The sequence below is a fragment of the Xenopus laevis genome, chromosome 1S, assembly GCF_017654675.1.
Source record: "Xenopus laevis strain J_2021 chromosome 1S, Xenopus_laevis_v10.1, whole genome shotgun sequence".
NCBI classification, from domain to species: Eukaryota; Metazoa; Chordata; class Amphibia; order Anura; family Pipidae; genus Xenopus; species Xenopus laevis.
Genome location: NC_054372.1, coordinates 109,419,666 through 109,438,056, shown reverse-complemented (window position 1 = coordinate 109,438,056; position 18,391 = coordinate 109,419,666). Strand labels below are relative to the sequence as shown.

General features: G+C 42.2%; 1 protein-coding gene across 4 annotated transcripts in view; it reads left to right on the top strand.

The window, feature by feature from the left end:
* Positions 1 to 14,607: 14,607 nt before the first annotated feature.
* mllt3.S (myeloid/lymphoid or mixed-lineage leukemia; translocated to, 3 S homeolog) overlaps positions 14,608 to 18,391 on the top strand; it is a 119,048-nt gene continuing 115,264 nt past the window's right edge. For 2 of the 4 annotated variants that reach the window (XM_018243755.2, XM_018243754.2), the window contains exon 1: positions 14,608 to 15,570. In XM_018243755.2, the coding sequence (XP_018099244.1) occupies positions 15,568 to 15,570 (3 nt within the window). In that variant the 5' untranslated portion in view covers positions 14,608 to 15,567. The remainder of the gene's footprint in view (positions 15,571 to 18,391) is intronic. The other 2 variants (XM_018243757.2, XM_018243756.2) reach the window with 1 other exon arrangement.

Genomic DNA, 18,391 nt, shown 5'->3' with positions numbered 1-18,391 from the left:
AAAACTTAATGCCATCTACTTCTTGGCCTCTATTTAGATTAAAGTTTTCAAAAATAAATGTATAAATACATATAACTAATGGCCACTAGGACCACTGGGTGGCACAATCTATGTTTCAATCCTTTTATTCTTTGCCAGGTCAATTAAGGACATCTGTAAGAGGCTTAATGTACCCTCTAGTGGTAGGAAAATCCTATATGATTATTGCCAAGGGTTGCATTAATTCTTTCCTCACCAAAAGTGAGATCTGGTGACCCAACAAGAATTGTATTAATAATGTAATGTATTACCCTTGTAATAATGTAATAATACTTAAGCTACATTGATTTTTCAGGCAAAAAAATGTCTATGGACAATTATGGAAAACAACACAAAATGTTTTCAAATGTATTATATTATGTGATTAATACCTTGTTTAATATTGTTCACATATCAACATTTTCATATTGTATGGAGTTGTAACAATATACAAGACTCCTGTCAATGCATGAACTGTGTATACCTTTCTCATGTGTTTCAAGCTAGCATAGCACAATGCATGAAGTTCCACAACTCTGAACAGTGGTGTAACTATAGAGGAAGCAGACTCCACAGTTGTGAAGGGGGGGCCCGACCATGGGGCTGGCTTCATCATTAAAATTGTTTAACGAGCATGCAGGGGGGAGGGAGGTTGCATGCGGGAGAAGTTTTGGGCAGTGGGGCCCGGATTGCTGCTGACCATCAGGCTAAAAAATATATATGACTGTGTGAAACCAGATACACTGAAAACACAGGCAGAAGGCCCTATCCGTGTAAGTAAAATAATGGTGCCATTGTACTGTGTTTTTTATTCCTAAACCTTGGAAAATATACACAAGGTTATAAACTTTTAGGAGCCCCCAAAATCTTCCTTGCATGGAAGAGTTTTCTAATAATAGTTTTTAATCAAGATATAAATATATTTTAGTGAACTGGAGAACAGCATCCAGTATATGGAAACTGTTGGTCATATCAAGGATCCATTTAAATGTAAGTCAGAGTAAATCACAAAAAAAACTATGGTTTTTGTTATTTCTTGAGCTAAACACAGAGACTGAATTTGCTCTATATTTACTTCTTGAAAAGTAGATCAGTAGATTGCCAGTATACAACCCCTTCCTGTTGTGACTTTTAGTAGGGAAATTGTAGTGACTGTTATTCAGGGGCATTATCTGAGCTATGTTGACCTGCCCTTTTAAGTGTCAAGTAGAAATCATATGTCTTTATTTTATTTTTAGCTTTGTGACATCACACAAATTGTTGTCTAGGTACCTTGCTATGTATATATGATGGAAGCAATTTGAAACCAAAACGTACTGTCAGATCATATTCTAGTATAGCTTGTCATGTTATTTTTATAATTTCCAAGGGCTGTAGTTCTATTCACGAGAATGAATAATGTGCACCTATTAAAATAAAAAGCTGTAATACTGAAATGTAGTGGATTTTCAGTTGTTACAGTTCCATATTTGCCCACTTTTACCGTACGGTGTTATGTTCCTCTTTAAAGATCACCATATTGGTGCTTAAAGGTGGGTACTCACACACGTTTAGCTTAAAAAACTCACTTATCAGCAAGGCCAGGATGTTACTTTCAAATGTTGCTTTGTGCTATCAGGCTTTCAAAAGTCTGAAGTCCTGGGCAATTTGGGCAATCAGTGCAGGAGATCAAAGAAAAAGTCGGGACTGCAGGTTGAGCTGTCAAAATCTGGACTGTCCCGCGAAAAACAGGATAGTTGGGAGGTATGTGACCAGATGGATGGCAGCCCAACCTCCCACAGCATCAGCTTGCATAACCTTGATTAAATAAACCCACCCACTGGTCAAACTAACTCATGAAACCCAAGGCTGTCCAGGGAAATTTTCCCACTGGCATATTTTTGCATGAGGAGAAACACACAAAATCCCCCAGTACCACTGGCCATTGCCTTTATTTGCTACTGCCTGTCACCGCATTCTCAATACAGTCAAGATCTGTCTCTGTACCCTGCAAAAATCACAGACAGGGCAGGTGGTTTGCTAGGATGTGTCAATGTGTCCCAAACATTTGCATAATAAAAGGTCAATTAGGTGACAATGGTATGCCTTTTTATAAAATAAAATATGTTTATAAGCAATGCTGATTTAACTTTACCACAGACATATATTACACTGGAAAATGTGAGTAGGTAAAAATAAATTCATTATGAAAAGAAACATGCAAATTAAGAGTAGGGAGCTGAAGAAAGCAACTACATACAGCATTTTCACTATCCGTCAGCACTTATCATCATTTTACCGGACACTTTAAACAAGCTCTATCAGTGTACATCTAAGACACAAGCATATATGATGAATGGCGCTGCATCATAGACATACATTCATCCATGGCAATTTTTTAGACTTGTCAGTTCTTTCTTGCCCAAAATGTCAGCTTTTTCTTGATATGACTGGAGTTCTCTGTTTTTCTTGCACCTACACACAATCTACCCACTCACACATATAGTTGGACATCCCCAACTAGATAAACCTGACTCACTTCTATACTTCTGTAACAGTCTTACATTTATACAGTTTTCAGATACAACATCATCAAAAAAAAAATCAAAAAAATTTTCTTATCAAATAAGATTAAAGTTATATTGCCTCTTATTGAAACAGGTTTAGTCACATAGGCGGGTACTGGGTATGGCAACCTGACACCGATGAAACTGAAAAATTGTTCAGATTCTTTGCCTTTGTCACATTGGGTATCTGCTTTTGGTTACTTTTATAGAATGACATTTTTTTCCATAGCTAACAAAAAAGAAACAGTATGACCAGAATCATTGGTTTATGATACAGATAAAATATTGATGTTTGCAAATTAAATTGTTTATAAATGCAATCACTGCTGAATTGGGAGACCCCTATTTTCTATATTGTTACCATTGAGAAGGTTATACAGGTATGGGACCTGTTATCCAGAATGCTCAAGATATGGTATCTTCCTGTAATTTGGATCTCCATACCTTAAGGGGCAGATTTATCAAGGGTCGAATTTCGAAGTGGAAAATAATTCGACCATCGAATAGAATCCTCCGACATTCGAAGTCGGAGGATTTTATTCATCGTACGATCGTACTTTGAATCATACGATTCGATCGATTTTATCGTGCGATCATACAATTTTGCTTCGAAACCCAAAAACTTAGAAATATGCTCTGGCAGGTCCCCATAGCCTAACATAGCACTTTGGCAGGTTTAAGTTGGCGAAGTATTGAAGCCAAAGTTTTTTTAAAGAGACAGTACTTCGATTATCGAATGGTCGAATAGTCAAATGATTTTTACTTTGAATCGAAGTCTAAGTAAATTCGAAGTCGTAGGGGCCCATTTACTTAGCTTGAGTGAAGGAATAGAGGAAAAAAAAACTTTGAATTTCGAATGTTTTTTTTGGCTACTTCGACCATCAAACGAATTGCGGTAAATCCTTCGACTTCGATATTCGAAGACGAAGGATTTCAATTCGGCAGTCGAATATCGAGGGTTAATTAACCCTCGATATTCGACCTTAAGTAAATTTGCCCCGTAGTATCCTATTCGATGGTCGAAGAATCCGAAAAATTACTTCGAATTTCGAATTTTTTTTCTTCGAAAATTCCCTCGAATTCACTTCAACCCTTGATAAATCTGCCCCTAAGTGTACTTAAAAAGAATTTAAATATTAAAGCTAACAGAATTGTTTTGCCCCCAATGTGGATGAATTGTATCTTATTTGGGATCACTTACAAGGTGCTATTTTATAATTACAGAAAAAAATTAAATCATTTTGAATTGTTTGATTATAATGACGTCTATAGGGGATGGCCTTCCTGTAATTTGGAGCTTCTTGTATAATGGGTTTTCAAATAACGTATCCCATACCTGTACTGATATGTTGACTCCAACTTTACCTTTTCCACTCTGTATTACCTGGTGGAATTGTACAGCCATTGCTAACTATGAATAAATAAAGTATAGAATTACTGGTATGGTATCTTGTATCTGACAACCCATTGTTCAGAAAGCTCCAAATCACAGGAAGGAAAAAGGCAATATGTAAAGTGCAAAAATGGATGATTGCACTTTAAACACTGCATTCTTCATGCTACAAGAAAGCATTACGTGAGCATACCAGCCATGTTAAAGGGGCTTTCAAAAGTCTAAAAAAGTAAAATGTTACATGCAGTAAGTAAAGCCTGTAACTTATTCCCCAGAATAAGGATTTCTCTGTATGTGCTTTTTCTTTTTAAATTCAAATATTTAGCTCTGATCCTAATTGGCCCTTACTTCATTATTGACCACTTTCTATTTTGGAGACCTGATGCAATATTGTATTTCAATGTGGATACATAACTAAAAAATGCCAACTTATACTCTCCCCTTCACTGTTTGGTATGGAAGAACATAAGTTGGGGGAATCAAAGAACAAGGAAAAAGCATATAGTAGTGAGAAAATAAAAGTGGAAAAGGATTATATATGAGCAGGGTAGCACAGTTAAGTGAAAAGAAAAGAATGAGGGAAGCAGCAAGGAAAAGTAAAAAAAGAGAGAGTATTGGAGGTAGCAAAGAAAAGTGGAGAATGGAAAAGAGAAGATTGGGACACATTAGAAAGGTGTTAGGGCTATCTAAATAGAGTATTTTGATCTTCAATATACTCTTATGGGAGCAGAAGTCAAAATACTACTACCTGTCACCCCTTAACAAAAACAAAGTATGGTATATGCTCTACTTATGGTAGACACATGCAGTGATAGCCAAACACTACTCACAAATGCCAACCTAAGTGTTGCCTACTGTTCATCTGTTTGTGCCAGTGTCTGCTTTAGGAGAAGTATTCTCAGAGATGTAAACGAATTAAAGATTATAGAGAGGAACAAGGAAAGAATAAATGACAATTACATTTTAGTGCTGTGACCAGTGACATAACTTGAATGTATACTGCTCAATATTGTGTGCTTTATCTGTGCTGCTTTGATACTGGAAGCCATGCACATGTAGTGCTATTTAAATAATGTTTTTTTTTCTTGAATATGGCTGGAATGAATATTTCTCTAGTCGGCCCTCCTGTGCAGACGCTTGGGTTTATGTCTATCTTCACCTCTGGAGGCAGGACAGAAGATTAACCCCTGACCCCTCCCCTAGTATATAACGTCTGGCTCCACCTACCATCCCCAGTTCTTTGTCCTGCCTCGGAGGTGTAGGACAGAAAATGTTATTATTAATTTCTTTATTTTTTTCTATTATTATTCTTTTATTTAATTTATTTTTCTTCAGAGAACTACATTGGGGGCATGCAGAGCTGCCCCCCAACGTAAAGAGATCCCCCTCTTTGCTGGCATCTGCAGCAAAAGGGGATTTCCAGAACCACTGTATGACATTCTCCCTCTTTGCTGGCATTTGCAGCAAAAGGAGTTACCAAGATCACAGTGAGGGGAATGCAGTGATACTGTATTATATGCCAACTGAGCCACTTTCCCTCCTTACTGGCAACTCGCAGCAAGTGGAATTGGCCTAACAGAGATGTAGGGTAAGGCTGGACAACGTGTCAGCAATCCCTGTGTGCACCGCCATTAGAGGGTCATTACTGCCTCAGGCGTTATAGGAGGGTGAGCTTGCTCCCCGGAAGCAGGGACTATGGAGTTCAGAACGGCCCTAATATAAGCGTCCCCTCCTGACAAGTACCGTCGGAAAAGTGGTAAAAGAGAGTGCTACTTACACTCCCTTCCCCTCTCCGCATGCCTCTATACAAACATGGTGCCGCTTTCGGCACGCAGTCGAAATAGTGGCGCGAAGCCGGAGCGTTGGACGGCTGACGTCACAGCCGCAGTAAGAGCGTAGTAACGCTTCTCTACGGCGTCACACGTCATCAGTCCCACGAGAGTCGCGGCAGTGTGATAGCTGCACGGCGACCCCAACGAATAAGCAGTATTATTCATACAACGCATACTCTATAGAGGAGGAATCTCGCCATGGACAGGTCAGATTCACTCAGGGAGTTAAGGGAGGATATTCAAGTCGCAAAGTCAGCTAAAAAGCCCGCTAAAAAGACTGAGAAAATTATTAAATGCAAAAAATGCAGGCACACATTGAGGAAGTCAGAGCAAGGTTATTGTTCTGATTGCAAGCCTTCAGAGGCCCCTATTTTAACACCACAACCTCCCACCACTATAGAGAGCAACCTTACTCTCAGAGAGAAGGCCCATAGTGAAGAGGAACAGCACCAGAGCCACACCAGCTCCCCTGTGGCATCAAGAGACAGTCCAGCTCCGATATTACAGCAACAACCCTCAACTTCCCAGTTGCATCCACAATTTGGGGATTTTCTAGAATGGATCAAATCCACCTTTCAACCCACTCCACAGGGTATCACTGCTAATAGAAAGCGCAGGGCTCATGACAAGTCTCCAGATTTCTCAGATACAGAGGAATCAATACCGGAGGAGGAAACTGATCTAGGGGGTGTTTCTGACTTACAGGCCTCAGATGATCAAGAGTCCAACTCTAGCAGTGATTCAGATGCAGAGCACACAACTAAGTTTGCCAGACCAGAAATCTCTAGCAAGCTATTGAAAGCAATGATGGAGACCTTGGAGATAAAAGATGAGACGGTGACTGTCTCTAAGGCAGATAGAGTACTGGGAGTGCACCAAAGGAAAGCACGTTCCTTTCCAGTGTTCAAAGCAATATCACAGACTATAGATCATGAATGGTCTCAGCCCGATCGTCGAGTTACGTTGAACAAACGCTTCTATAATACTTATCCTGTTCCTGAGGAACAGCGTAAAATATGGGATAAAGCCCCAAGGATTGACTCAGCAATTGCACGCTTGTCTAGACAAACTACACTTCCAACGGAAGAGGCAGCTTTTAAAGATCCCATGGACAAAAAGCTGGAGTCTGCCCTCAAAAGAGCTTATACACAATCCGCAGCAATATTGCGCCCTGCGACGGCGGCAGCAGGGTTAGCACGCACAGCAAAGCACTGGGCTCAAGAGCTGATGTCCCAACCACCAGAGTCAGCACAACAACTAGCCTCAGAGGTGAATAAACTTCATACCACCCTGGCATTCCTTGCAGACACAGCCATAGAGGTGGCACAATTAGCAGCGAGATCTACCGCTAACATGGTAGTGGCCAGGAGAGCATTATGGCTACGTCACTGGTCAGGCGACACAGCTTCAAAGAACAAACTGCTTAACTTAAAATACTCGGGAGAGTCCCTGTTTGGTCCAGAACTGAAGCAGATAATCACTGATGTGACAGGAGGCAAGAGTACCTTTCTGCCGACAGGTAAAAAAGGCAGATTCGACCAAACTAACAAGTTCCATAACAAAAGGCCCTGGTCAACCACAAATAGGAGCTACCGTTCCTTTCGGTCCCCCTCGTTCAGGGGAACACACACAAACTCACACCAGGGGGCAAACAAGGGCAGACCACAATGGCAGCACCCAACTAGGCAATCCAGAAAGCCTGTTTCCCAGAAGCCTACGTCATCATGACTGGTCTCCGCAGGACTCAGAGGCTCGGGTAGGGGGCAGACTGAGTCTCTTTCAATACCATTGGGAATCACATGTCGAAGATCAATGGGTCCTGCAGATTGTAAAAAACGGATACAAGATCCCTTTCATCAACATGCCACCACGACGATTTGTACCATCAATAGTTCCTCCAACCAAGCGAGAGGCTTTAAATCAGGCCATATCCACCCTGTTACAGACGAGAGTAATTGTTCCAGTGTCAGAACCCCAGAAATTCAAGGGTTTCTACTCCAACCTATTTTTGGTAGCAAAAAAAGAAGGCTCTTTCAGACCAGTCCTCAATTTGAAAAAGTTGAACGAATTCATTTACAACCACAAATTCAAAATGGAGTCAATACGCTCCGCCATAGCCTTTATGGAACCCAACAGCTACATGACTTCAATCGATTTAAAGGATGCCTACTTACATGTGCCAATCCATCCAAAGTCACAACCGTTCCTACGATTTGCACTCAGAGAACAGCATTACCAATTCACAGCTTTACCATTCGGTCTCTGCACGGCCCCAAGGGTCTTTACAAAGCTTCTGGCACCGCTCATGGCCTATTTAAGGTGCATGGGGATACACATTCTGCCTTACCTAGACGACCTACTTTTGAGAGCTCAGTCATCCGAGCAGGCAACAACAGACACAAGAGTTTGTCTACAAGTCCTCAGTCAACACGGCTGGTTGATCAACCACCGCAAAAGTTCTCTAATTCCATCGCAGCGTATGCAGTTCCTGGGTCTCATATTTGACTCCAGACACCAGACTGTTCAACTCACAACGGACAAAATCCAGGCAATAATTGTCAACACTCGAGTGTTCCTACGGAAGGGAGTGGTGTCAGCAGCGGATTGTCTCCAGCTACTGGGATACATGGTAGCGGCATTAGAAGCGATTCCGTATGCCAGGTTCCACATGAGACCTTTGCAACGCAATTTTCTCCATCACTGGAACAAAGACCATCAGAACCTTCAACAAGTAATTCCTCTGTCCACAACAACCAGGGACAGTCTGTCTTGGTGGACAGTCCACATACATTTGACTGCAGGCAGAAGCTGGGCTCGGCCACACTGGGAAGTGGTGACAACCGACGCCAGCAAGTTTGGCTGGGGGGCAGTCTACAACACTCTCACTCTGCAGGGTCGTTGGACAAAGCAGGAATCACGACTGCCAATCAACATCCTGGAACTGCGGGCGATCGTCCTAGCTCTTTACGGCTGGACAGACCAGCTACGATCGCGACCAGTACGTATACAGTCGGACAACGCCACTGCAGTTGCTTATGTCAACAAGCAAGGGGGAACGAGAAGCACCCTGGCGATGCAGGAAGCAGCAAAGGTGATGGCATGGGCAGAGAAGACAGTACCCATGATATCAGCAGTTTTCATACCTGTGGTCCTGAACTGGGAAGCCGACTTCCTCAGCAGACAGACTATAGACCAAGGGGAATGGGCCTTGCACGACGAGGTGTTTGCCCAGTTGGTGCAGATGTGGGGAATACCAGACATAGACATTTTAGCATCCAGACAAAATTTCAAACTTCCATGCTACTGCTCCAGAACCAGAGATCCGAGAGCTGCATTCACGGATGCACTAGTGATTCCATGGCACTTCAACAAAGTGTATGCATTCCCCCCTCTAGCAATTCTTCCCAGAGAAATTGCCAAGATCAAGCAGGAACGAGTTCCGACTATACTAATTGCGCCGGATTGGCCGAACAGACTGTGGTACACAGACCTCATCAATATGTCAGATTCCAGGCCGTGGCGACTACCTCTTCGGCCGGATCTGCTCACTCAAGGGCCAGCCCGGCACCACAATCTAGCCATGCTACGTTTGACGGCTTGGCACTTGAGGCCCAGTTGTGGTCCCAAGAAGGATTTTCTGCACCGGCCATAGAGATTCTACTTCAGGCACGAAAATCTTCAACAAAGAAGGCATATCACAGGGTATGGCATATTTTTCTAAGCTGGTGTTCAGCCAGACAGATAAATTGGAGAGACAGCACCGCACAAGTCATCACAGAATTCCTTACGGATGGTTTCACTAAAGGACTGGCACTCAATACGCTGAAGTCGCAGGTTTCTGCTATTTCTGCACTGTCAAATACTAGGTGGGCGGAGAACGCCACTATACAACAATTCCTAAAAGGAGTACTACATGCTAGGCCACCATTCAAGGACCCTACCCCCACTTGGGATTTACCGTTGGTGCTTAAGTGGTTGCGATCTTAAGTGGTTGTCTTTGAAAGTGACTTTCCTTATAGCGATAACTTCTGCAAAGCGGGTCTCAGAATTGGCAGCTTTATCTTCCAAAGAACCATGGCTGGTTCTCCACCCCGACAAGGTTGTACTCAGGACTGTGCCAGGGTTCCTACCCAAGGTGGTTTCAGGTTTCCATATAAATCAAGAACTTGTTTTGCTATCTTTTTGTCCTGACCCAACTCATGATACGGAGGCACAACTACACAAACTGGATGTTGTGAGGGCTGTTCGAACCTATTTGCACAGAACAGCTGCGTTTCGCAGAGCGGATTCACTGTTGGTTTCGTACTCCACAGCTCGAAAGGGTTTTGGGGTATCCAAACGAACCATTGCCAGATGGCTAGTAGAGACAATTAACAAGGCTTACGACTTGAAACAGCAGTCTACACCCTTCAAAGTCAAAGCTCACTCTACTAGAGCACAGAGTACCTCCTGGGCTCTTCACAATTTGGCTACACCTGAACAGATATGTAGAGCAGCCACTTGGGCTTCCCCCAACACTTTCATTAAGTTCTACAAGCTACATGTTTTTGCTTCAAATTCAGCTGTGTTTGGCCGAAAAGTTTTACAAGCCGTGGTAGCACAGTAACGTGATGTTTCCCAATGTAACTTTTTCAGTCTCTGAGACTCGTACAGTTCACGTTATTGATACGTTAAAGGAGAAGGAAAGCTACGGAGGCATTTTATTGCCAATAGATTAGCTGCAATAGTGCAAGCTAGAATGCTATATTTATTCTGTAGAATGTTTTACCATACCTGAGTAAAAAGCTCTAGAAACTCTCTGTTTGTTTAGGATAGGAGCTGCAGTATTAAGGTGGTGTGACATCACTTCCTGCCTGAGTCTCTCCCTGCTCTGGGCTCAGATTACAGCAGAGAAGGGAGGGGGCGGGGAAGAGGAGCAAACTGAGCATGCTCTTGCCCAGGGCAATGAGGTTTAAGCTGAAGGCAGGAAGTCTGATACAGAAGCCCATGTGTACACAATAGAAGGAACGAAATGCAGTGTTTCTTTTGACAGGGTAGTCAGAGCAGCACTACTTTGGGGGTTTACTGGTATATTTAGATGGACCTTTCTGATAAGGTTTACTTAGTTTTAACCTTTCCTTCTCCTTTAAGGATGTGACAGCAAATTGTTTTCACTGGGTTTTTTTTCTTCCTGCAGGTTCATTGTGATTCACTAACAGTCCTGTGTTTTTGTTTCTATAGTATGCAACTGTGTTCATGCTTTTATGATAGCGCACTATCCGTATTTTTACTACTACTGTTCATGTTGATGATTCTTAGTAAAACATTCTACCTTACTTTGAGTTTGTCTTGCCCACCCTGAAATTACGGGACTGCTTTTGGACGTCCCCAAGCGTCTGCACTGACAGGAGGGCCGACTAGAGAAAAGGGGATTTATACTTACGATAAATACTTTTCTAGTAGGCCCGAACTGTCAGTGCAGTAAGTCCCACCCAGGCTGATTTTAGTATGGGTCAGTGGACACTTGCTTCTAGCACTACAATTTTAATACTCTTGACCAAAACTTCTCCTATTGTTTGGGGTACTCCACCTAATTTAGCTTTATAACCGAACTGGGGATGGTAGGTGGAGCCAGACGTTATATACTAGGGGAGGGGTCAGGGGTTAATCTTCTGTCCTGCCTCCAGAGGTGAAGATAGACATAAACCCAAGCGTCTGCACTGACAGTTCGGGCCTACTAGAAAAGTATTTATCGTAAGTATAAATCCCCTTATATAGTCCGCAGTTTCCCCACATCAAACGTATTATTAAGAAACACTTGATGAGAAGCTTAATTATATTTTGTACCAGGGTTGCAAATTTGTAACACCGGAAGGGGTGTACTCTTAAGAACAAGTTATCCCCAAGTATGATTATGTGTCATCCTGTCACTAAACCCACATGGCTTTCTTATAGGGGGATGCATAAATGCGATGACAAACGGTGGGTGATTTGCCCTTATGTACACGTGGGAGACAGCTTTACAACACCCACCTCAGCTAAGCCCTATAGAATTAGACAATACATTAATTGTAATACCAAATATGTTGTGTATCTAATTACCTGTTCCAAATACAAAGCACAATATGTTGGCCAGACTTTGAATTGAAAGAAAGAAATTCTGGAGCATTTATCGGATATTCATGTTGGTAAGGAGACAAATCTAGACATTTTCAGTTGTGCACTATGGGAAATACTGATTACTTTAAGGTACAAGGTACTGAGAGAGTAAAGGTGGCCATACACGGGCCGATAAAAGCTGCCGACAGACCGAGTCGGCAGCTTATTGGCCCGTGTATGGGGGCCCCCGACGGGCTTCCCCGATCGAGATCTGGCCGAAAGTCGGCCAGATCTCGATCGGATGGGGTTAAAAATCCCGTCGGATCGGCCGCATCTGTTCGTTGATGCGGTCCCGCGATCCGACCGCCCGTTTGCGAACGTGAAGGATCCGATCGTTGGGCCCTAGGGCCCACGATCAGATCAGCCCGATATTGCCCACCTCAAGGTGGGCATATCGGAGGGAGATCCGCTCGTTTGGCGACATCGCCAAACGAGCGGATCTATCCGTGTATGGCCACCTTAAGTTTGAATAGTTTTGGTGGGGATATATTTAAAACAATACGGAAACATGACGTTTTCTGGATTTAGACATTAGATACAAGATTACCACAGAGGATGAACTCAGAATTCGATGTTTCATGCTACTATACAGTGTCGGACTGGGGGTCCTGGGCCCACTGGGACTGTTACCTCGGGGGCCCCCAACATATATATGTTTATACACACATATTCATTTGATGTGTATAAACCATAAACATGATGTGAACTAATAGTTCTGCCTCTTTATGATAGATCTATTTCTCTGCACTGAGATTTATAAATGTTTTACTCAATTCAATACTCAATCCCTTAAACTGTGATTACAGTATGTCTACAGATATAGTATATATGAGGTGCAAATCTAGAATGGTTTCATATCTATCTGAATGTATTTGCATTTCTAGGGTTCTTTTTTCAAGTTTGGAGTATCTGTTCAACTAATACTCTCCCTCATTACTCCCCCTTTGGGTTGTATATTTGATGTATATAGATACAGTGAAACCTCAATTTTACATCCCCTGATTTCAAGTTTTCACTCATTTTACATTATTGTTTTGTGGTCCCACCTATATATTATACATAATATTTCCCTGATTTTACATTTTCCTGGATTTTACACCAATTTTTTCTGGTCCCCTAAAAAACGTAAAAACGTGGGGTTCTACTGTATTTGCATTGTTTTTATATTCAGTTTTTGCATTTGTATGTATATATATGTTTTTAAGATTTTATCTCTTTAAGAGACACTAGCAGAACATTCCCCCTTCTTTTGCTTTGGATTTGAATATGTTTTCTATCTTGTTTTCAATTGATTTTTTCTCCTATAAATGCCTACTGCCTGGAAGGTAAAGATAGCTCATGATTAAGTGCCTTGAAGGGCATGAAATGTGTAGGGCCAATGGAGATATTGTTCCTTTTTTAATGAATATTACAATTTTAACTTTGATTTTGGATGCCCTTGTGGAATTGGAGTGCCCGATACCCCTCTGTATGTTTGCCTATGAAACCACAACCCTGCCAATGAAGCCATGCCTCAGCATAAAGAATCACACCCACAAGTACTGGATCTTCTGCTTGGAATTCAATTCAACCCAATTCTTCTCTCTGGTAGAAATTCACATAGCTAATAGTTTTGGTCTCACAGATGGGGGCTGATTTATCATGTTGTGTAAAAGAAAGGTGACAAAATACACCACACATCATCTGACATCTCAGTGTAAAATAGTGAAGTTATCAAGTGGTGTATTGATTTTCAGCGATTGTGTACTTCTGTGTAAAAATCCGGTGTAAGTGGAAGCAGTCATTTGAAAATGATATGGGAAAATACAGCATTCATCCATTGTGGTATTTTCTGTGTGTTTTTCCCCCAACAACATGTACTTGCCACTTGAATTTTCCCATTGCAAAAAGGAAACCAGCAGCACACTGTGTTGAATTGCAAAAGTACCCCAACAATTTATTAAGCCCACATCATACAAATAGGCAACATTTTGGGCCTACCAGGCCCTTTATCAAGGGCTGATAAAGGGCCTGGTAGGCCCGAAACGTTGCCTATTTGTATGATGTGGGCATAATAAATTGTTGGTGCACTTTTGCAATTCAACACAGTGTGCTGCTGGTTTCCTTTTTGCATATTGTTATAACCCAGCGACAGGAGTGGGTCTTCCAGTTCAGCACCTGACACTACAAAAAGTGTGTATCTGTGAGGTGAGCACTCCGCATTAATAATTGAATTTTCCCATTGACTGGAATTTTATGATGTCTGGATTACTCGAGGTCTAGAGTGGTGTAAAATAAGCGTCAATTCCAGCATTCTGACAGCATAAAAAACACAAGGTGATAACTCACCATCTACAGTTTTTTTATACAATTTTCCAGGTAGGAGGTAAGTGTCCTTTGTTCTGTTTCCTCCTTCATTCTCACTCACCAACCTCACGGCTAATTATCCCATTAGATGTATAACTTGCCCTTCGTTTCTTGTATCGGTATTCTTTAGTTTATATTCCCATTCCTTGTAACTTTCACTTTCAGACATCTTTCCATTCCTGTAGTCTTCCCCTTATGCCTGTATTTGACTCCATCTCACAACATGTTCCTAATCCAGTTATCCCTACCACCCTGTGTCCCCTCCCCTTCTCCCTTTTTTAATTCTCCCCTCCTCTCGTTTCTTTCTCTCTCTTTCACTTTCACCCCTCCTTCCTTCACTTAGCACCGGGTAATGTTGTGTGTGTGCGCGTCGGTGTGTAGGCTCAGTGCGCATGCGCCTCTCTGCTTGCAGTTTCGTGTGAGACAAGGGGAGAGTGCAAAGCAGGCACATAGGAGAAGAACTAGCGAGTGAGCTAAGAGAAATGCCTATTGCTGCCATCTCACAGGCAATATCCTCCACCTCCTCTTGATCCACCCTATCTTTCTCTCGCTGAGGGCAACGCATAAGAAGAAGGAATAAGAGGCTGCCCCATGATCCCGTAGGCATGGTCAGCTCGGCGAGTACAGGGGGTGGAACAAACCCTTCTCTCCAGCGCACACAGTGAGGAGCTCTGTCTGTACACACCGGCTCAGCCCCAGCAGCAGCACTGCCATCTATGCGCTACTGACACGGATCTGGCTGTGCAGGCGTCCGGGACGCGTCCTTTTTACGCTGCTGCTGCTGTTGGGGAGAGGAGGCGCAGTGCGGTGCCATGGGAAAGTAGATGGGCAGCAGTTGGTGCAACGGGAACTGGATGAGAGGGTCTCTGGAATAAAGCAGCTGGTCGGCCTTTCTGGTGCAGAACCCTTACGTGTGCGGATTTGACATGGTGTGAGAATTAGGAGTGAGAACCGGGGACACCGTCGTGGCTGGAGGTGGGTGGGGGTCACAGCATGGATTTGGATTAACGTGACACCGAGCAAATAAGTGGATCTGCAGCACTTCACCTGGATTTGGTTTGTGTCAAATCGAACGATATTTCACGCGATTGCGTGGTGGCGAAAGCGACAGCTGGATCTAGAAAGCGGCGAGAGGACGGGGGAGCTTGCACGCAATTACGCACCTGCGGCAGGCTGCACCGAGATCTGGATCATTAAGGAATAAAAAGCAGGGAAAGGTGGATCCGGCGAAGAAGCCCCTGAATCCCCCAGGCGGCAGCTGCACTTTGCAGTAGCTACAGAAGGCGCCGCTAGCATGGTGTGTTCATTTCTGTCACCCCTCCCCTTCCCGTGTGCACCTACCTGTTCTATGCACACACAGCACCCTGCCGTCACAGCCTCTCGTCTCCCACTTGCAAACCCCATTGTCAATGAGCAGGGATTCCCACAGAGGACATGGTAGACAGCTTAGGAATGTATGCTGGGACTTAGATCACCAAAAGGGTGCCTGCTCTGAAGCCTGTCAGCAGTTTTCCTCATAAAAGCAATGCAAACCCCAAAAATAACTGTTTGCATAATAACTAAAAAATTCTCAGCAACATTCCAATGTAAAGTCATTCAAAAATATCAGTGGTTGTTAAAGTTATTTGTCCACGAAATACAGCTGCCCCTTTTTAACCTTCTGCTGAAAAAAAATCATTGGGCATTTTTACGGAATGAACATTGGAAAGTTATTTTCATGTTTGGGTTTACACCGCTTTTTTTAAGGAACAACATTTGAAGTGCTGCAGACTGAGCATTGAGTCCCATAAGGTTAAACTAAAAGGTGACAGAGAGGCTGTTCAGGGTTAGGAGCTCCTCAAGGGAGAAAGGGAAGTGTCACATTTAGGGATATGGTGTTTTGCTTTTAAAGACTGTGTTTGTAATGTTTTTAAAGAAGTTGTGTTAATGCTGAATGAAGAATACTGCTTTCTATAAAAGGATATCCCTCCAGTGGCTTGGATCTGATGATTTTGCTGCAATGGCTTTGTGTATGTACTAGATCACCCTTAGGAACCATGGCTGCATTCTACTCAACCTGTATCTTTTTTTAATATATTAAGAGTCTTAAGAGGGATATAAATGAGCTGGAGAGAGTGCAGAGAAGTGCAACTAAACTGGTTAGAGGGATGGAAGACTTAAATTATGAGGGTAGACTGTCAAGGTTGGGGTTTGTTTTCTCTGGAAAAAAGGCGCTTGCGAGGGGACATGATTACACTTTACAAGTACATTAGAGGACATTATAGACAAATAGCAGGGGACCTTTTTACCCATAAAGTGGATCACCGTACCAGAGGCCACCCCTTTAGACTAGAAGAAAAGAACTTTCATTTAAAGCAACGTAGGGGGTTCTTCACAGTCAGGACAGTGATTTGTGGAATGCACTGCCGGGTGATGTTGTGATGGCTGATTCAGTTAATGCCTTTAAGAATGGCTTGGATGATTTTGTTGGACAGACAGAATATCAAAGGCTATTGTGATACTAAACTCTAAAGTTAGTATAGGTATGGGTATATAGAATTTATGTGAAAGTATGAAGGGGTGCTTGTGGATACTGGTTTTCATTTGGAGGGGTTGAACTTGATGGACTTTGTCTTTTTTCAACCCGATTTAACTATGTAACTACCGTATGTAATGGGCTAGACTATGCACCATAAAGGCCCCTATACACGAGCCGATAAAAGCTGCCAACAGACCAATAAGTTGGCAGCTTATTGGCCCGTGTGTGGGGCCATCCGACAGGCTTCTCCAATTGATATCTGCCCGATGATCCCTAGGGCCCACAATTGGATCAGCCCAATATCGCCCACTTCGATGTGGGCATATTGGGGAGAGATCCGCTCTTTGTCGCCAAACAAGCGGATCTCTACCTCTATGGCCACCTTAAGAAACAAAAGCAATTTGTTCTTGGTTTGAGCTTGGTTTACATTAGAGCTGCAGTGGTTTTATTCTGCTGGCTGGCTGCACTTTTTTTTGTATTTGTCTACTACATATCAAGCCAAGCACAATTAGGTCAAAGCATAAAAGTAACATTACCTAACATTCACTTTTAATACATTAATATATGAGGGCAGAACGAAACACATATTTTATGGTGTTAAAGTAAAAATCGAATTAAGTTCAAGAACACTTTTGCAGTATGTCATTTCATTTTTATAGATTAAAACACTGGCCTTCATTTTGAACCTTTTTCACTCAGCGAATGCATGTTCGGCATGTTAAAACTAAAAGGTATACGTGTGTTTTTGCAAAGCTGTAATTGGGTATTGTCTTCTGAACTCATTCCTGAGGTTTAGAATCATGAAGTATTCTGTTCAAAAATCCATTTGAAATCCTTAGAACTATTCCTCAGTCCTGGAAATAAAATTACAGGGCCATCTAACCAGCAAATAGTTTCCACTAATTGTAATACAGTAGAACCCCCATTTTACATCCCCTGATGAACCCTCATTTTACATTGTTGTTTTGTGGTCCGACCTATATATTATGCATAATATATTTCCCTGGTTTTACATTTTCCTGGATTTTACACTATTTTGTTCTGGTCTCCTGAAAAACGTAAAATGAGCGTTCTACTGCATTTTTTCTGATTTATTGAGCTAATATATAGTCTGCTGTGTTACTATATGTTCTTTCTTTGTGCAATCTATGCTTTCCCAAATTTAAATATACAACAGATTAACATCAATGACTCAATCATGAATCATGCAACTCTCCTAGTAAAATCAAGACTTGCACTTTAGCCCCACTTTAAGACATTCATTCACCTTATTAGCACCTCAAATTTGTGGCACACTCATTCAACAACCTTATATTTTGCACATCCATGTGATGGACCTATCAAATCCCCCCTCCCATAATCTAAGTATATCTGTATATTCTTGTACAGCATTATTGTCATCGTAATATTGCTGTAAAATACAGATTTTATATATGTTACAAGAGAGTATTATACTTCTCCTGCATGGTGCACCAGTGATCACCTTCACTACATTGTTTCAATTTGACTGGACTGTGTTCAGACAAGAACTGAAAAGGCCTTTAGTAAAATTCCAGAGTCTGATCTTATGTACCTTCCAGCAATGTTCACTATTTGTTTG